We start from the raw sequence: 20,142 nt of genomic DNA on the forward strand, positions 1-20,142 counted from the left end.
AGCTTTAAAACAAATTCAATGGCTCCCCACTGCCAGACTTTTACCTGGAGTTCAAGAAACCTAGGCCTTGAAAACTCCTCCAGCTTCACTTAAACCAGTAATACCAGGCTCTTTACCAGGTCCTTCGCTTTGCACATGCTGGTTCCTCCACTAGGAACACCTTCCCTGTTTGGCCTGTTATTCCTTCCTTGATCCCCAGACAGATAAGCCCACACTCCAGGTGCCTACTGTCCTAGGTACACACACTCACCTAATTGTGACCACCCATTTCCACACCTACCCAGAATAGGTGCTAAACTGCAGAGGTGCTGAGAGTCCTACAAGAATCACAGTAGCCAACAGGAGTATCTAGGGGGCTGACCACTGACCAGAGGAATGCCAATAGCAGCCATGGACTGCTGGCCTGGCATCACCCTGACCCCAGAGGCAGTGATTTGGTGCACTGGCCAGGATCAAGGGGAGAAACAGCAGCAGGAACAGGCAGAAAAGAGACCCAGGGCACATGTGCAGGGCGAGCAGCACCGCCAAGCCTGTGGCTGTTCCCTACGCGCCTTGGGGTCTAGGCAGGTGGTTTGCTGCCATATCCATTCTAATATGATCCAGGATAGGGCCAAGGGCAGGGGTTATCCCATTTCCTGGGACAGTAAGTAGAACCATTCCAGTGTACCCTATGCTACCCACCAAATGTATTTTCCAACATGGGTTGGTTTTAGTGGCAGAGTATCTTAGCCCAGCTCTCAGAGACTGCATAAGGGTGATTTACTCTACAGTCTGAAGACCACATTCAGTGGACACTTCTCTCCCATAAACATTTCCTAGGTCTTTTGCTCTCCTAGCCAATGAGATGGTTAAGCTGTGGCAGAACTGGGAAAGCCCCCCAGCAGCAAGATAGAGGCTTTCTGTACTGTGCCTTGGGCTCTGTCCAAAGAGGGTCTCAGGACAGAGTGGAGGGGTCTGGGCCTTCACTGCTGAGCCTCCTGAGAGGTCCACAGTGACCCCTGTGGGCTGGAAAATGCCAGGGTGGTGGAAGAGGGCCCGGTGTGCCTAGCAGCATCTGCCCTTCTAGGGCAGGGTCCACCCCTGCCCCAGAAGTCAGCTGGCTCTTCCTGCAGGCCCTCCAGCTCACTCCTGGGGACGTTCTGAGGAATGCACTGGCCAAAAGCACAGATGCCGAGGTGAATAGCCCTTCATGAGGAAGACCAAGCTGGGACAATTTCCCCAGAGGTCTAGGGCTACATACACTGAGGCTGGTCTCTGAATTTTTCTGTGCTGAAAACCAGACCACCTCACCAAGGGATCTTACCCACCTGTACCAAGCCTCAGACTCTCCCTAGTTGGCTTTCCTTCTCTTACTCAGCCTTGTCACTGCTGAGCTACAGCAGCCCTTTAAGCAGAGCCACAGCTCCCAGGGTATATGAGTGGTCCTTTGGGGCACAAAGCTGGGGGCCCCTCCTAGGAGTGAGAGAGAGGGGCTGTGCCCTTCTAGGAGGCACCAGGGACTCAGACTGAGTATTGGGGTGGGGCTGTGGGGGGCAAGGCCAGTGGAATGCTAGAGAACATTTTATGTATGGCAAGACTTTAGCTGAATGAAGAGACCCAGCCCAAGGTTCGATTCTGAGTGCTTGTGCTCCAGGACATGGGGAAACACAGGTAAGGACTAAGGAGGAGGATCCAGTATCTGTAGGAGTGAGAATGCATGAGTGAAGGGACCAGTGACAAGGCCCAATGAGTGTCTTCTCCAGAGTACTTTAATGCACGCACCAACCCACAGTCCCTGCCTGCTTGCTGCCTGGGCAAGAGAGGCCAGCCTATGTGGAGGCTCCCATAGCTTCCGTTGCCCAGGGTGCCTAAGAGGGCTGAACCCACACACGTTCCCATCAGTAGGTGAGGGGTGTGAGGATGAAGAGGCGATCTTCTTCTTTGCGGATCCAGCGCATCAGCTTATGGATGGCACTGACAGCAGATGCCTTGGTCCCCAGGGGGCTGTAGCACATGTAGAGCTCAAAGGCACCTGTCACCTGGAGGAGGGGGCACAGGGTAGTCATCGAGGTTAGACATCTCGTGTGGCCCCTGCCCGGGATCCCGATGAAGCTGAGCCCATCCCAGGGCTGCCTTACCCAGGCCAGGAGGTTCTCATTGGGGCCCGTGTAGTAGATGGTCTTGAGTGGGCGGGAGGCATTGTGGGCCCGGCTGTGCAGGTATTGGTAGAGGCCCAGCAGCCGCTCCTGCTCCTCTTCACTGGTGTACGGGGCCTCAATCTCAGGGCTGGAGATGGGGGAGTGGGTTGGCAAAGAAATAACTTTCATTGCCTTCTCTGGAGATCTAAAAACAACTCTTCCTAGCCAGGGAGACTCTGACATGTGTCTTACCCTCCAAATGTTTTCCCAGGACAGGGCATGGCCTCCCTACCACAGAAGACTTCCCAGGACAGGGCTGGGCCCACCCAGAATGGAGCCCTGTTCTTTCCCCCTCCCCCAAGTTCATGGCATCTTTGGTGACTTCCCTTGGAGAGGCCAATCTGAGTTTAGGTGTCCGAAACAAAGTGACAGGTCTGAAGTGGAGGAAAAGTGATCTGGGAACCCAAGAAGGGGTAATGGGAGGACAGAAGATGCCACATCTGGCCACAGCCCCTCTGTTGGAGGAGGAATTCTGCATCCTAGATGGGACCAAAATGACCCCTAAGGCAGACCTGCTCCAGGGCAGGAGATCCAGGAGACCTCTGTTCCAGCTTCCTTCCCTGGGTGTACTGGGCATTTCAAGGCTTTGTGGGTAACAAAGTAGAGAGGTACATGCCCATAGGGGGTGGAGTGATAGGGAGTCTGGGTCCCTGATGTCAGAGTAAAACAGACCCAACATGTCAGTCCATTCACAGACGGGTCATCAGCTCCAGGACTGCATCAGGGCTGAGGGCCAACCGCCTCCCCTCCCTCGCCCCTGTCTCCCTCAAGTTGTGCTCCCAAGGTCCTCCCTCACCTGGTGAAGAGTCCGGAGCTCTTTGATTTATAGAGGAAGTGGCGCAGGTCCGGGATGCCCACTTGGGCAACACTGTAGTAGGGCGTGCGCAGTGCCTCTCGCAGCGCCAGGTGGGCTCCACGCTTCCGCAGGCGCTCCTGAAAGCGGCGGCGGCAGTCAGAGACTGCAAAGAAGTCCTCCCGGTCGGTGGAGACGAGCAACAAGCAGAGGTCGGTGTCAGGCTCCAGGTAAGAGATGTGTGCATGGAAGAAGCCGGCTGCATTAAATTTGGGTAGGCACACAGGCGTCCAGGCTTCTCCCTCACGGAAGGATGAAGAGGAACTTATGAGATTGAAGAGCAGGTGCAGGTCGATAGGGTGCAGGAATTGGTCCTTGCGGCGCACGAGCGCCACCAGCTGGTTGCGTGCCAGCAGGATGGAGAAGACAAGGCTGCGCGCTCGCGCCTGCTGCAGGCTGGCACTCACCGCGTCGCGCACGGCCGCAGCCAGGGGCAAGCAGCGCGCTGCCCCCATGAGGAAGCTGGGGTCTCGCGCCATGAGCTGCAGCAGGTTGTCGGTGATGCGCTCCGAGCCCGAGAGCAGGCGCCGCAGGTCGTAGTTCTGCTTCTGCTGGAAGATGTGGCTCAGCTGGGCACCGGTAAGAAGGCTCAGGATCTGGTAGTAGATGTAGAGCAGCTCCTGCGCCAGTTCCTGCGCCGATTGCCGCGTGCGCGCCACTGCCACCAACACCAGTGGGCTCCGGCGCACGAATACTACCTTGTAGCCATCTGAAGGTGGAGGGAGGGGATGTCAGCTTCTCCGGGGAGCCCTCCGGGATTGGCCTTGCCCAGCTCCCTCGGAGCCCCAGCTTCTTACACAGCTTGCCGCTTTCTACATCCTCTCCACCCTCCCTCAGATCTCTGCACACAGTAGGGGCTTAAGGATGATGAAGATAAAAACAGCAGCCCACGGTTCCCTTTCCCTGAGGATTCCAGGCTGTCCCTGCCACTTGCTTCACAGAGTGGCACCAGCCAAAATGCAGTGAGCAATAAAAAAAAACATTCTTGTGTTAAATGTCAAGAGCTGGGCGGGGCTCAGGGCCTGGGACTTCTAGTTCTCTCCAAGGGCAAAGCCCATGTCAGAGCCACCTCTGGCCCTCACAATACCCCGTAAGGCAGTCATTGTTGCTATCTGTGTTCAGATGACAATATTGAAGCCCAGTGAGGTGGAGGGGCTGCCCTTGGTCACACAGCACATCCCAGCCCTCTAGTCCCTCGGGGACTATGAATTAACCCTGGTCAGGGGAGCCCTCCCTGCCCCCCTTTTCAGGTGGCTCACCTGCGTGGATAGAACGAATGGCGTTCTTGTCTGCCTCCAGGAAGGACACCAGGGCCACCATGACACCCATGGTGCTGGAAAGTGCCTCCTCTGACCCATAGCGGGAGTACACAGGCTTCCCCGCCTCGCTCAGCACAAAGACGTGCTTCTGGTGCAGTCGCCATGCCTCAGCAGCCTCCTCCTCATCCCCCTCGCCTGTGCCCTCCCTGGGGGGTTCTGTGGCTGGCCGCCCAGCTGCCCCTGAAGGCTCTGGCCAGTCCTCAGAGCTTCCTGGCAGCATCTCCTCCTGCAGGTCTCGGGCCACACCTGTCAGTTGGGTGCTCAGCTCGCTGAAGTCCTGGCTGATCTGTCGCATGTCTGCAGGCAGTGGTGGAGGACCCCCAACACCCTCCTTGGGGCTGTCCCCAGAAGCTGCCCCATCCTCCGATTCAGTCAGGTCCTCATAGGAACGGGCATGGACGAACATGGCACCCTCCTGCCCAGCACCTGCCAGCCAAAAGCACTGGTGCTTAGAGCAATAGCCACTGGCAGACCACCTTACCAGCAAGATGCGTAATATGGCACTCTAGCTTTACTGCAGAGACAAGCCACTGTTCCCTCCTGCTACTGCCTACTACAAGTTATGCCTCCCTGCGGCTTACAGCCCACCAGTTTCCTCCCATCACACTGGGAATAAAACCCAAACCCCTCATGGCTGCGGGAATGACTTGCTTCTACTTGCTTCTCTCAATCTCATCTTACAGCCCTTACCCATTCCAGTCACACTGACCTTCATCCACCTGCTCTTTGGACACCCTCAACATGCCCTCACCTACCTCAGGGCCTCTGTACCTACTGTTCCCTCTGCCTGGAATGCACTCCCACCTCCTTGCATGGCCAGCTCCTTGTCACACTTCAGCTCTCAGCAAAGACATAAGTTACCTCCTCACCTGACCTCTGAGCCTGGGCACTCTATCATCTCTCTCTCTTTGATTTCTCTTGTGCCACTTGTCAGTTATTATCCTTCTCCCCAACTACAGTGGGGTTCCTCCTGAGGGGCAGCAAGGTGGTTGTTCGCTGCTGTGTGCCGAGCACCTTGCCCTGTGCCTGGAATACCTTTGTTCAGTGACTCTCTATCCCTGTGAGAAGTCTCCCTGACCCAGTTCAGGCCATAGTTCCTAACCCACTCCACTGTAATGACCCCACTAGCCTATGGCTCCCCTAAGGCAGGGGACATGTCAGTCTTTCTCTACTGATTTTTTTTTTTTTTTTTTTACAGAATAATTCAACAGATGTATTTTGAGTCTCTATGATGAGTTTGGTACCATACTAGGCATTTGGGATACAACCACTCTGTGCTCAGAGAGCTCACAATTTTGTGGACAAGAGATGGGCAATATATACATAAACAAATAAAATTACAAAATAACTACTGTCCTGTACAGAGCATGGTCAGAGCAGGCAGGCCTAACTCGTGCAGAGGTGACGTTTAAGCTGAGAGCTGAGGGAGGGAAAAGGAGTCAGGAAGGCGCAATGTAGACCCAGGGAACGGGAGGAGAACCCATGCTGGCAGCCAGACAGCACAGGGGTGAGTAGCCCAACATGAAGTGGAGAGGAAGGCTGGACACAGACCGAGCCCGTTTCCTGCGGTATCCCCAGCACCTAACAAGTAGCCCACGAGTGACTGAACGAGTGCATGAATGAGTGGGAGTGAAAGACTTGGTGGGAATCCCAGTTGCCCTGGAGGCTGCTCTCGCTGTCAGCTGCCTGGAGCTGCACACCCTGCCCGTACCTGGCTCCATTCCCTGAGCCAGTCCTGGTGTGGGGCTCTCAGCTCTCTCCATACTCTGCCCATCAGAAGGAGCCAGGGTGCCATCGGGGCATTCGCTGCTCCTCTTCCTCTGCATGTCAGCAGCCATCCCTTGGACTCTCCTGTGGGCAAACAAAGACATCATCGAGGGTAAGGAGGGAGGTGCTGTTGGCAGGGGTCACTGCTAGTACAGTAACAGTGGTTAGTTAGTACAGGAAAGCACCAGGACCCAGCTAGCTCAAACCTCTGGGAAATGGGTTCTGAGTATTCCCCTGTAAAAAATGAAGTATGTTGTTCTTTTTCTAAGTAGAAAAGGAAAAATTCATTGTACCTATTCATTGTAGAAAACTTGGAAAATAAAAAAGGATAAAGAAAAATGTCACCATTTCCCCACCATTCAGGATCTTTCACTGTTCACATTTTGGTGTATTTCTTTCCAGTTTTTTTTTTTTTTTTTTTGAATGCACATAAAATGGAATTTTTTTTTTTTTAACAAACTGATAACAGCAGCTAACACTTACTGAGCACCAAGGTAGTGTGCTAGGAAGTATAAGTGGACACAGTTATCTAAGCCTGATCACTACACTCTGTGGCAGGTGCTCCTGTCTCAGGCTGGCTCTACAGATAAAGGGACTGAGGCTGAAAGAGTAAATGCCTGCCCAATGTCACAACAGGGTGGAAGCTTTGGGAGCTGGCAATTGAAACAATTCTGTATCCTGGTATCTTTCACTGCACATCCTACCACAAACACTTCCTCATTCAAAACTGAATTGACCAATAGTTCTTTCTGAATACTTAGGCATTTGCAAAGAAAGAGCAAACAAGCTTGTCTTCAGGCTTGCTTTTTTCTGAGTACACTTTTGTACTTTCTGAATTTGGCACCAGGGCTTGCCTTACAACTATACAGCTGTACAACTATAGACATAACAGTTCTCAATGCCCATCTGAATGCCAGGACAGACTCAGTTTCATCTCCCAGTCCTTCTGCAGCCTCAGAGCCAGGTGGAGGTGGCGATGCGTGGATGGCAAGGATAACAAAGTTGGATGGCTCACCTGGAGTCACCCCTAAGGGCCCCTGAATGGCAGGCTGAAGGAGCCTTCATTTGGCAAGCAAAATACATTCATAGGGGAGGGGTTCCATTGAGGCACTGATCCTTTCATGAAGAGAAATCTGGGTAGACAGGCGAGAAGGACTGCAAAGACTAGTCAGAGACTCATGAAGAGGTCATGCGGGCAGGCCAGGGGCCTGGGAGGGACTGGTGTTAGTGTGAGCAAAGTAGACCCTGTCCCTGCCCTTCTAGGACAGAGTCATAGGAAATAACTGAGGCCTTGTTTCTCAGTAGCTCCGCAACCTTGGGCAAATGACTCTTCCCCGAGCCTAGCATGAAGTAGGTGCTCCAAAATGTTCATGAAGAGTGACCTCAAAGAGAGAGCATCCCCATCACTCTCATTTGTGTGGTCCCAGGTTGTCCATGTCCAAGAACACCCTCTCAGACTCCTTATCCTCATCCCACCAGAGCTCCTACCAGGCAGCTCCTGTATGCACCCAAAGAACTGACTTTCAAGCTCTTTTTTTTGTTTTTTTTTTTTGTTTTTGTTTTTTGGTCATCTTTGTTCTAAGCTATGGAATCCTTTTTCAAATGCATCGTTTGCAGAAGTTCAACGGGCAAAACAGACAGGGAAGCCTGGTAGCCACTCGTGCACTGAACCTGGAGCATCACAGAACAAGTGAAGGTTGGGCACCATTGGCCAACAGCGTCACCCCACTAGAGTAGGACCAAAAAAAGATCATCTGGGAGAACATCGACCTCTGGGGATTTTCTAGGCCACTAATCCCATCCATTAGGACAGTCAAGAGTGATGGATCCTAGCATGAGTCAGAGCCCAGAGGACCAAGGCATGGGCCACCTTGTCTGACAGAGGGCCAGAGTAACTAAAAGGCTACTTGCCCTCAACAGCTAGGTTGTTCAGAAAGGTCTGCTCAGAGACAGAGACCGAGACCAAGAGGAGTAATCCCAGACAGGCCAAAACAAGCACTGTAACACCACAGAGGCTGGGGCAGTGGGTGCTACAGTAACTAGGGCATGCCTAGGTCTTTAGCAGGAAGACACAGGCCACATGAGAACCTCATAGAGCATTATTTCACAAGCTAACCTGAAAGTGAGAGTGGGGTCTGCACTGCTATGTGAAGATGGAGTGACTCCAGAGAGATGAGTCTGTGTCCAGGCAGAGAGAAAGCTGCTACTGACAGTCCCAGGGTTGTGGCCAAGGCTTCTGGACGTGGCTCCCTGGACGGAGACCTGGATTGCTATGTGTTTCTTTCCGGGAAGTAGGTCCAGAACCATTGATTCAAATTACTATATTTCTATGGAGACTCACTTTCCTGCTCCCTTAGTCAATAAGTTCACACCTCTCTTCTCAAACTTCCATCACTTCCTTCTCCCACGCTCACTCAGCATGATCCATGATCTCACCGAGGAAACAGAAGTCAGCAAAAGAGAACTTCCAAGATTCCCACCACCACCTCGCTCACCTGCCAGGCTCTGCTTTCCTTCTTCTCACTGAAGATGAGCTGTCCTTGCTCCACTCGGAGCAAACGCCCCCACTGCAGTCCCTTTCACCCGCACAAGCACAAGCACAAGCACATGGCTTCAGCAGCTGTCCCTCTCTCTCCCAGATCATTGGTTTCCCCTTCTCCCCCATCCAGCACCAATATGCTGATGCTTCCTCCATTTTCAAAACACCTTCCGGGGCACCTGGGTGGCTCAGTCGGTTAAGCGTCTGACTTCGGCTCGGGTCCTGATCTCACAGTCAGTGAGTTTGAGTCCCACATCGGGCTCTGTGCTGACAGCTCAGAGCCTGGAGCCTGCTTTGGATTCTGTGTCTCCCTCTCTCTCGGCTCCTCCCCCACTCACGCTCTGTCTCTCTCTCTCTCAAAGATGAATAAATGTTAAAAAAAAAAAAATTAAAAAAAACACCACCTTACTTTGGGTGTGTTCACTCGTTATAATTCACTGAGCTGTACTTATGATTTGTGAACTTCATGTTTGTCTTATTTCAATTAAAGAGTTAAAACAACCCCCCACCCCCTTAACTCTACATTCCCCTCTAGGTTCCACCCCATTTTTTTGCTGCCCTTTATAAAACAGACCTCAAAACAGTAAATAATACTTGGAATATAATTAGTTGGCTAGGCTATGCTGTGTAACAAATGAATGTCAAAATGGTAGAGGCTTCACACATAAAGGCTTATTTTTTGCTTACACAAAATTTACCTTGGATCTGGTAGTAATTCAGCTCCCTTCCAAGCAGTGATTCAGGAATCCAGGTTACTAGCATCCCATAGCTCTGCCATCTGGAATACATGCCTTTTCCACATCACTGGGCAGTGGAAGACAGGGCTGGAAGGTCATGTACCAGCTCTTAAATACTTCAAAGCCCAGATTGGCCAGAAGTAGTCACATGGCCAGAGGGACTGGGAAGTGTGGGGAGCTCACGGGTATCTGGTAATCAAGAAATACATCTGCCGCAGCCTCTCCACTTCACTCACTTGGGTTTTTTTTAAGATTTTATTTTTAGGTAAGCTCTACACCCAATGTAGAGCTCGAACTCACAACTTCAAAATCAAGAGATGCATGTTCTACTGACTGAGCCAGCAAGGTGCCCCTTTCCCATTCATTCTTGAAGCCACTCCAACTAGACTTGCGCCTCCATCATTCCAGCAACACTGCTCTCATCAAGGTTGCTAGTTGACCTCAGGATCCTCACCTCACTCAGTAGCAGTAATGGATACACACTTGGTGATTTCCTCTCTTAAAACACTTTTTCTTCTTGGCTTCTGGTACACCACTCTCCTTTCTTGGTTCTCCTCCTACCTCATAGACCATGCCTGCTAAGTCCTTTATGCAGTTCCTCTTACAGTTAGGGGACCCAGATTTCAGCCCTTGGATCTCTTTTCTGTCTTCATTCAAACCACTGGTGATCTCATTCAGTCTCATGTTTTTGTTTTTGTTTTTAATTTTTTAATGTTTATTTTTAGAGGGGAGAAGATGCAGAGAGACAGAGAGACAGAGAGAGTGAGAATCCCAAGCAGGCTCCACACTACCAGTGCAGAGCCCAATGTGGGGCTCAAACTCATGACTGTGAGATTACGACTTGGGCCAATATCAAGAGTTGGATGCTTAACCGACTAAGCCACCCAGGTGCCCCCAGTCTCAACTCCATTGATACATTAGTGATTAGTGATACGTTGTGATTCCAATTTTTATTTCTAGCCCCAATGTCTCTTCTGACTTCTAGAGTCACACACATTTAACTGTCTACTTCATGTCTTACAGTATCTCAAAGTTATATGTCCAAAACTGAGTTCCTGATTGTCCTCTTAAAAACATATTCCTCCCAGAGTTTTCTCCATCTCAGTGAAAGACAATGATTTTCAGCAAATCCTGGAGTCATCTCTTTTCCTCACACCCCATATATCGAACCACTAGCAAATCCTGTCACCTGTACTTCTGAATACCCAGCAAAATGTCTCTCTAGTTAATATTTTCCCTATAGAATTCCTCTTGGTTTTTAATACCCAACTGTGGTAGCCAGCCTTCAAGCCAGTCCCCAATGATCCTCAACTTACAGTGTATATGCCTTTGTGTACTCCCCTCCCACACTGAGCAGTTATGTAACCAATAGGATAACGTGAAAATGACAACATGTGATTTCTGAGGCTAGGTCATAAAAGATACTGTGGCTTCTGCCTTGCTGTCTTGGATCACCCTAGTTGGAGCCATCAGTCATGTTGTGAGGACACTCGAGCAGCTGTCTACAGAGAGAACCTCAGCAAACTTTGAGACATGCAAATAGCCAGTACCAAATGTGCCAGTCATGTGAGTAATCTTCTAGCCCCTGTCAAGCCTTCAGATGACTTCAACCTCACAAGAGAAACTGAGCCTGGACCATCCAGCTAAACTGCTCCCAGATTTCTCCCAAATACCAAAGGAACTGCATGAGATAATAAATATTTATTGTTGTTTTAAGCTGCTAAGTTTTGGAGTAATTTGTTACACTGCAATAAATAACTAATACAACAAACTTGTATTGTTTTGGCCTATGTTTATATAGAAAAATGCTATTTACTTCATCAAAACTTGATCTATATTTTTTTTTAATTTTTTTTTTCAACGTTTATTTATTTTTGGGACAGAGAGAGACAGAGCATGAATGGGGGAGGGGCAGAGAGAGAGGGAGACACAGAATCGGAAACAGGCTCCAGGCTCTGAGCCATCAGCCCAGAGCCCGACGCGGGGCTCGAACTCACGGACCGCGAGATCGTGACCTAGCTGAAGTCGGACGCTTAACCGACTGCGCCACCCAGGTGCCCCAAAAACTTGATCTATATTTTAAACAAGTGATGTACATTTAAGTCCTCAAATTACATTCCAAGTTGGATAGAATATCACTCACTAAGTGGCAACAAAATGGGCTTACTTGCATCATGGCTGTTGAAGGTACTGAAAGAGGCCATGATACTGCATCAAAGCAGCAAACTTTGGTGGTCAGGAGGGTATGTTTTTCAGCATTTTGTATCCTAACGCTATAACCTACTGGGCATGTATTAGGTATATATTTTCCTGTGTTTTAGTACCATTTTAGAAAATTGGGGGTTTGTGGTCGATGAGGGAAGCATTATACGTTTTCCCATTTAAAATAATGGTGGGGGGAGGCGCCTGGGTGGCTCAGTTGGTTGGGTGTCCGACTTCAGCTTAGATCATGATCTCATGGTTTGTGGGTTTGGGCCCTGCGTCAGGCTCTGTGCTGACAAGTCGGAGCCTGGAGCCAGCTTCAGATTCTGTGTCTCCCTCTCTCTCTCTGCCCCTCCCCCTGCTCACACACTCTCTCTCTCTCTCTCAAAAATAAAAACATTTTAAAAAATTTTAAATAGTGGAAACAGGGGCACCTGGGTGGCTTAGTCAGTTAATGTCCGACTCTTTGTTTCAGCTCAGGTCATGCATGATCTCATGGTTTCGTGTGTTTGAGCCCCATGTCAGGGTCTGTGCTGGCAGAATTCTCTCTCTCCCTTTCTTTGCCCCTTCCCCACTCATGTTGTCTCTCTCTCAAAATTAAATAAATAAATAAATAGATAGATAATAAAAAGATATGTGAAATAATGGGAAACAGATACTCAGTTAGTGATTCCAGATAATGTCCAACTTTTGTGGAACAGATTACTAATGTTAAATGGGAAAAGCCCATATCCAGAATCTGACCACTGCTCATCACCACCACCACCACCACTACCACATTGGTCCAGGCCACCATTACCTCTCTAGGGGAGTGATGCACCAGCCTTTTAACCAGTCTCCCCACATCTACCTTTGTCCTTGCGCAATATATCCCTCCCACAGGACTCAAAGAGATCCTCTTGAAAAAGGAAGTCAGGCCGTGTAATTCCCCTGCTCAAAACTCTATAATGGTTCTCACTCATTCAGTGAGACAGCCAATTTCCTCAGAACAGCACACAAAGCCCCACTCTACCCCTTCCTTTTATTTCTTTGACTTGATCTCCTTCCCTTTCCCCTGCTCCCTTCACCTCAGCCCAGCCACACTGACCTCATGGCTTTCCTTTAGGATAATATAAATGTGAATCCTAAGTACTTCTGCATTTCAGAATTTTGCCCTTGCTGAACTTTCTGCACAGACCACATCTCTCTGCTTTTCACTTTGTCCCTCATTCACCTGTTCCACTGATGGGGCTAGATATTGACATGACCTACTCTCTCACTTCCTTCCGGTTGCTGCTCAAGTGTTACCTATCAGAGAGGCCTTCCTACAATATCCCTGATCTTCCCTGTCTTGCCCTGCTTCATTTTTCTATGAAGCATTTCAAGTTTCAGTATGTCAGCTCCACATGCAGGAGGAGTTTAATCAACATTTGCCAGATAAATAACTTTGGAAGGGAAAAGGTGAAAGATCCTCAAAGAATATCCAGTTATAATGCAGTCTCTGGAGACCCCTGCCTGTGGAGAAGACTTGTTTTTGGTAGTAGTCAAGTGTTCAAGAACAATGGTCCTAGAATCAGAGGGACTTGGATGGACCTGGTTTGGTTCCATAAGTCTTAGTTTTCTCATCTATAAAGTGGGGATAATGATAATACCAATTCACTGGGTTGTGGAAGGATTAAATGAGATGTTCATGTAATTTGTTTACCCTGGCACACAGTAAGCACTTGCACACTTAATGGCTACTGCCATTAATATATCATGATTATTTTTACTTAGCATTCAAACCATATGTAGCTGCACTTACACACAAAAAGTGGTCTCTGCCATGTAAATCAGTCCTTTGAAAGTTGGCTCACCCTGAGCAAACATGATTATGACCTCATGAAGCCAGGTAGCTTCTGGCCTGAAGTGACCCACCTGTGATGTCCAGCCAAAGAGATGTCTGTGTGCCTTGGGCTGGGGGTTCCTCCAGGCTTACTGGCTATTCGTTGGGCCTGACATTGCAGGAACAGACCATTGGTTCTCTGCTGCTCCTGGAAGTTTCTCCCAAGTTGAATCCTTGGTCTGCCACATGCCCCTGCTCTGTGGCCTTGTACCTCTGGTCAAAGACCCAAACACGGTCTACGGCAACTTACCCAAGGTCCTGGGGGCCCACTACCCACCGATCCCTTGTGGACTTAGGTGACTGAACCCAGTATGGCTGAGTGGTACTCAGCATGGTAACTATATGGAATGAGGGCAGGGTCAGCTGGCTGGGGCTAGTGGACGCTTCCTTCACAATAGTTTCCCAGCTACCTGACATCATGTAGCATCTCAACATCTCCAAGGCCAATCGGGGGATCCAGCCAGAAGTCCTGATGAAGCAAACAGTTCTCTAGACACTTACTCTGGAAACTAGGCAGCAAACCCCACCCTAGCCCCCACTGGAGCCATAAACCTTCATGACAGAAGCTCCTGGGAGGCTGGGCCTGAAGCAGTTAAGCGAGAGAGGTCTCTTGGAACCAGTCCCATATGTGCCCTCAGGGTCCCTTGTCAGGCAGCCTCTCTAGAAGACCCCAGGGCATGCTACTTTCCCTAGATGTGCTCTGCTGTGCCTACAAGCAATGTCTCCAAACAGGTTGTCTCAGTCAGCCCTTCTTGTGTGCTTCCCTCCCTCAGGTGCCCACCCTGGAGCAGGCAGAACCTTTAAGAGCCCCTCCCTACTGACTCCTACCACTGTTGTTCCCTCTTCCTGCTTGGATAGTGCTCCATCCTGCCCTGACCCTTTTGGAGTGGGCTATCTGGGAGGGTGGTGCCAGAATGCACGGGTCTCTGGCAGACAGGGCCCTGGTGAGGCTATGCTGTAGCTGGTTCAGCAGGATGCCTACTCCGTGAGCATCGCCTGGTACTTGTCACTGCTGGTGGCCACTCCCCTCTCTGACAAAGGCTGCTCACCCTCCCCCAGCAAACTGGAATCCAGAAACGGTGGCTCACCCAGTACAGGCAGACAGGTTATCTGAGCCAGGGCACCCTTGAGAGCAAAGTCCAAAGCCCCAGGACACTTCCAGGAGTTGCCCGCTCACCCCACAGTCACCTCTGCAGATCTTTGAAAGGATTCTGCCCGGGGGAGGGGGAAGAGGGGAGCGGAATATGTGTGCCTTGAGGGGCGGGTCCTACCAGGCCACTGCCTCCTACAGGACTTTGCTCTCCCAGCCAAAGGAAGGGTTCTGGTCTTCGCCTTTTGTATTCTTCAGCTGGGGGACAACCGGCTAAGGCACCCCAAAGAGACTAAATCCTCCTATCGCAAGTGAAGCGTAGGTGGCAGGGGCCCCCAGTCTTCAAGCCCCTGGCTCCAAGGATGACAGCTCTCCAGTTTCTCGGTACCCCCTGGCCACGTGGGTTGGCAGTCGTACTCACCTGTTTCTCCGGGGGGGCCCAGGACGCACAGAGACTGCCGGTCACTGCTCTCTGCCGGACCCCCAGGAGGGCACGGGTGTCCGGCCGAGTCCGGCCGGAGGGCGCAGGTCAGACCCTCGGACCCCTGCGGACGCAGACATGGCCACAGCGCAGGCCACCGCCCCTCCCACCGCCCCTCGCCCAGCAGCCGACCCAGGAAGACAGCCCTCTCCGGCCTCTCGTGGCGGAGGCCTGACTCCAGCCGCTCTGCCTCTGGCCCTACCCGCCCCGGGGTGCATTGTGGGAAATGTAGTCGGCGCTCACCGCTGCCTGCGGCACTCTGAGGCGGGGCTGGGCGCCCGGTCCCGGCAAAGTCGAGGGCGGGGCGTCACCCGGAGCAGGATTTGTCTCATCCGGAACCACCTTCTCCAGCGTCGAGCCTGGTCCAAATGCCTCCTTGGAGCCCAAAGGCCAGGGTGGACCGTAGGCCCAGACTCCCTGGCCCGTCCGCCCTGGCCATCTAGAGGTTTATTTCAAGGCAGAGTAAGACACTTTGGGATTGTTTCCTCTATTGATTGTGGAAGGGCAGTGCAAGTTTGGGAACTGGATAAATGTTATTAGTGACTCTAGCTACGCTGGTTGCAAAGGATGTAGGCACACCAATTGTTGCTGAAGACGTCCTTTTAGCCACGTTTTAATATTATCAGTATGAGGCTCTAAAACAGTTCTCAGCTTTGCACATAGAATGACCTGGGGAAATTTAAAAAATCACTAATGCTTAGAGATTTTGATTACTCCCAGAGAATTCGATTTAATTGAACTGGGATGGGACTCAGGCATTGGTATCTTTTTACAAGCTTCCCAGGTGATGTGCCAGGGCAAGGAACGATTGCTATGGGCATTTGTAATGTCCTAGACACAAAACAATACAAACGACAGGAAAACATAAAGCTTTTCCAAACAATTTTTTTTTAAGTTTATTTTTATTTATTTTGAGAGAGCAAGCTGGGGAGGGGCAGAGAGAGAGGGAGGCAGAATCCCAAGCAGGCTCCACACCTTGAAATCAGGAACTGTGAGATCATGACCTGAGCCGATGTCAAGAGTCAGTTGCTTAACCGACTGAGGCACCCAGGTGCCCCCCCCAAACAATTTTATTCTTTTTTTTTTTTAACTTCTTTAAATTTATTTTTGAGAGACACAAACAGAGCATGAATGGGGGAGGAGCAGAGAAAGAGGGAGACACAATCTGAAGCAGGCTCCAGGCTCTGAGCTGTCAGCACAGAGCTCGATGTGGGGCTTGAACCCACAAACTGTGAGGTCATGAGGAGCTGAAGTTGGAGGCTCAACCGGACTGAGCCAGCCAGGCACCCCAAAACAATTTTATTCTTAAAGATCAGTTTAAGGAAGTAAAATCAGAGATTAACAAAAATACTGCTCATGTTTTCTCTGAAGAGAAATCACTTTATAGCTTTTCTGGTTAATTTCCCCAATAGTTTTAGGATGAAGGAAAAAGTCTGAAATCACTCCTTTGATTCTCTCTGCTGCTTGGAGCACCCCAATGCAGTATCCTGTCTCCATCTCAGCCCTACACTGGAATTGGGAAAGCTCTGCCCCTGAGCTTCTCTTGTGGTCTCAGATGGCTGTTACCTGGAGCCTACCTCCACAACAGTGGTCTATGACTGAAATGGTGACAAAGCTGTAGCCTTTTACTGGAGATGGCTTTGCACAGGGCTGAGACCCTCGCATATAATTTAAGGGAAGACTTCTCCTCCCTTTTAGGTTAAGAAAATGTGAGAAAATGTCCAATTCCTTCACTATCTATTCCCCCTGGAAAGGAGAGTGGAAGAGGAAAGAGGAATTTCTCCAGGTCATCACTGGTCACTCAGTATTTTCAGTCCTCACTACCTCAGGAGTTCAGGCTCCCTCACTTAGAATAAATACCATTTATACAGTTTGGCTGTCATGAATCCCATCACATTAGTTGTGATGAGTTGTGAGAACAAATTGTGTGAACTTGTAAGAGTTCAAGCCATGGGGTGCCTTGCTGCCTCAGCTGGTAGAACATGCGACTCTTGATCTCAGGGTTGTGAGTTCAAGCCCCACATTGCGTGTAGAGTCTACTTTAAAATTTTTTAAATTTAATTTAAAGAAAGAGAGTTAAAGCCAAGAAGATGTCATATTCTCTCATTGGTGCAGAAGTATCCTGGCTATATCCCATTAACTAGAAACTGTCCTCCATAGAATTGATCTTCATAGAAGACAGATTTAAAGTTTCCTAACATACCTACCCAGTCTCTTCAATAGTCTGTAGGGTGACCTCAGGTTTTTTTCTAGAGTCTCACTCTTGCTTTCAAGAACATCAGCTCCACCAGACAGCACCACTGTCATTAGGAAGTACAGCTGACCCTTGAACAACAGGTGTTTTATTATATGCAAATCCATTTATATGCAGATGTTTTTCAATAAGTATATTGGAAAATTTTGGGGGGATTTGTGACAATTCGAAAAAACTTGCAAATGAACCATGTGGCCTAGAAGTATAAAAAAATTAAGAAGTTAGGTATGTCATGAATGCATAAAATATATATACATACTAATCCATCTTGCCATTTATTACCATAAAAATATACAAATTATAAAAAGTCAAAATTTATTAACTCCCTCCCACACAAATACTTACAGACTGTATGTACATGGTGCCATTTGCAGTCAGAAATGTAAACAAGAATAAAGATGTAGTATTAAATCTTAACTGCATACAATTTACTATAGAACATACTGTTCTACTGTGATAATTAGTTAGCCAACTCCTGCTGCTTTTGTGGTGAGCTTGTGTTGCTAGTATCCACTTAAAACCCCATGCGATGCTAATCATCTCCTTGTGAGCAGTTAGTCTCTGGTAAATTGCTTATCACAGTAAAAAGTGACTGACCTCTCATGGTCCTCACCATTAAGTAGTTAAGTTTTGGGGGAGTCCAAAGTTTTACGTGGATTTTCAACTCCACAGGTAGGGGGTGGGAGTGGAATTGGTGCCCCAACCCCTACGCTGTTCAGGGGTCAACTGTATTGCATCTACTTAGCCAAGCAAGTGATTACATCCATGTGATTCTGGCTAAGCCTTGTGCCTAGGACACTCACAGAGCAAACCATTGTGGCTACTTAGTAAAACATTTTAAGGTTATCATTCCAAACTCTTTTTTAATCCACTTACTGACTTATATTTGAATATTGGGACAATCCTTTCCAATATGTCACCTTTTTGCTTATAGAATTACCAAGAAATAAATCTTAGTCTTTTGGAATAACAAATGCCAGTCCCACGATGGCTCTGCTGCCCTGCAGGACAATGCTTCAAACCTTGGGCGTTGCCATAAACCACACACTACCCTGCACCTTCTGTCACCCTCTAGGTCTGGGGCTCCTCTAAACCTCAGCTTTCTATTTTGTCTGGGTGCATGATTTTCATGGACTCAGCATGTCCTCTCCATAACAGTAGCAGCAAGGACTAGTGGGGACTGGAGCAATGGTAAAATAAAACCTCTTGTTCTTCCCCAGATCTCTTTTCTTTCATAGTTTTAGGGGACATTTCAGAACTTGAGGTGCTGCTAAAGTGAAAATGCCTAATTGTGCCCGGAGGCTGGGATCTGTTCCCTGCCCTGTTGCTATCTTACTTGTGTGACTAGGGGAAAATCCCTTAATGACCCTTTCAGCACTTTCCCCCTCCTACAAGATATCTAATGTGAAATACTCTGAGCTAATAATGAGAACACTCAGTCCCTTCCTGGAAAGTCTGAAGTTTTCCTTCCTGCCTTTATTACTTTGCAGGTCCTGGTAAGGCAGATGGTTTTTTTGCTCTGCTGGAAAATTTCATCTGTGGGCTTGTATCATCTGTGTCTCTCCTGGTTCCTGTCTCTCATTTTAACATTTGATCAAACCCTACTTTCCATGCCAGGAACCATGGCCCCAAATGACACCAAGGCAACAAGGAACAACATACAGGACATGGTCTTTCTCTTTGCTGGGTCCTCCCCTGTGAGCATTTAGGGGCTTGAAAGTGGGCACACCTCCCTGACTAGGCCTTGTATTCCCCATTCCAGGTGAGGATGCTGCTCAGATCAGCTCTTCTAAATAGCTCATACTTCCTGTTATTAGGCCGGGGGGGGGGGGGCGGTGGGGGCAAAAACCTTACTAATACAATGAGCCCTTGTAAGTTTAAAAAAAGAAAATTCCAGATGCTTTCTCTGAAAACCCTCAATAATCACCTTAAGGAAAAGGGGAAAATAGTCAGGAGCAAAAACGTTGGAATAAGACTGGGGTTGGAATGGCCCCACCCTCTACTTTCCAGCTGTGGCAATTACTGTCCTTACTTTAACAGGTCTTTGGTTTCCTTACCTATAAAAGCGGTTTTCTCATCTGGTTATTGTGAAAACTAAGTGAGATAATAAAGTGCCAGCCCTATAGTTTGATAAAGAGTGGCAATTATTATTACCCAATGAAATTGGGTAGAAGGCAGGAATAATTAGCCTTAATATGGCTTACCTCTCCAGAGAATAAAGTACTACCTGATAAAAGAGAGACCCACCAACAATGGTCCAGTTTGGAAGGTAAAGTCAAAGTACCCACAGTTCCGTGTAGCAGTTCCTCCTCTTCCTTGTAACCCGTGTTGGCGTGCCCCAGGGCTCAGGGCTGGAACTCTGTTCTGTCTACACTCCCTCCCTCATTCCCTTGGTCATTTCATTCAAGCCTATGGCTTCAGACACCAACACCAACAATATGCTGATACTTCCCAGATCTGTAGCTCTAACCCTGACCTTTGACCCTGAATTCCAGACTGATGTATCCAACTGTCAATTCCACGTTTCACTTGAATGTGAGGCATCAAAAACTCAACCTACCCCAAACTGAGGTCTTGTTCTTCCTACCAAAACTGCTTCTCCCACATTCTTCCCTCTCTGCCCTCATCCCAGTCCATGTCTCCTGTTTCCACTGTGGCCACACAGGTACCAGTACCATCCTTCTGTGGCTGCATTACTGTAACACTCCTAACCAGCTGCACTGCTTCTGCCCTTCCTACCTTTGGCCTATTTCCACATAGCAGCCAGAGGGATCATTTAAACATGGATGCCAAGTTATATTATTCTATTTAGAGCCTTCCAATGGCTTTCCATCTCCCTCCTTACAGAAACCAAACTCA

General features: G+C 49.1%; 1 protein-coding gene across 3 annotated transcripts; it reads right to left on the reverse strand.

Moving 5' to 3' along the window:
- Positions 1–1,726: 1,726 nt before the first annotated feature.
- Positions 1,727–15,244, reverse strand: MON1A (MON1 homolog A, secretory trafficking associated). 3 transcript variants are annotated; one of them, XM_019821814.3, is made up of 6 exons: positions 14,970–15,244; positions 6,061–6,200; positions 4,290–4,775; positions 2,974–3,739; positions 2,118–2,265; positions 1,727–2,018 (listed from the first exon to the last, which is right to left on the reverse strand). In XM_019821814.3, exons 2-6 carry the CDS (start codon positions 6,185–6,187, stop codon positions 1,878–1,880), a joined length of 1,668 nt encoding a protein of 555 aa, XP_019677373.1. In that variant the 5' UTR covers positions 6,188–6,200; positions 14,970–15,244; the 3' UTR covers positions 1,727–1,877. The 3 variants fall into 3 exon arrangements, with proteins under 3 accessions (XP_019677373.1, XP_044906316.1, XP_044906320.1); XM_045050381.1 differs by lacking the exon at positions 14,970–15,244 and adding an exon at positions 13,491–14,923; XM_045050385.1 differs by lacking the exons at positions 4,290–4,775; positions 14,970–15,244 and adding an exon at positions 13,491–13,642.
- Between the last annotated feature and the right edge of the window lie 4,898 nt (positions 15,245–20,142).

This window comes from Felis catus, chromosome A2 (genome assembly GCF_018350175.1).
Source record: "Felis catus isolate Fca126 chromosome A2, F.catus_Fca126_mat1.0, whole genome shotgun sequence".
Taxonomy (NCBI): domain Eukaryota; kingdom Metazoa; phylum Chordata; class Mammalia; order Carnivora; family Felidae; genus Felis; species Felis catus.

Bases quoted from the DNA above. Each gene is read 5' to 3' on its own strand.
- MON1A (XM_019821814.3), bottom strand. From the start codon at position 6,187: ATGGCTGCTGACATGCAGAGGAAGAGGAGCAGCGAATGCCCCGATGGC. The intron at 4,776-6,060 runs GTACGGGCAGGG...TTTGGCTGGCAG, and splicing joins GGCTCAGGGAATGGAGCCAG to GTGCTGGGCAGGAGGGTGCC. The intron at 2,266-2,973 runs GTGAGGGAGGAC...CCCCATCTCCAG, and splicing joins AGCTCCGGACTCTTCACCAG to CCCTGAGATTGAGGCCCCGT.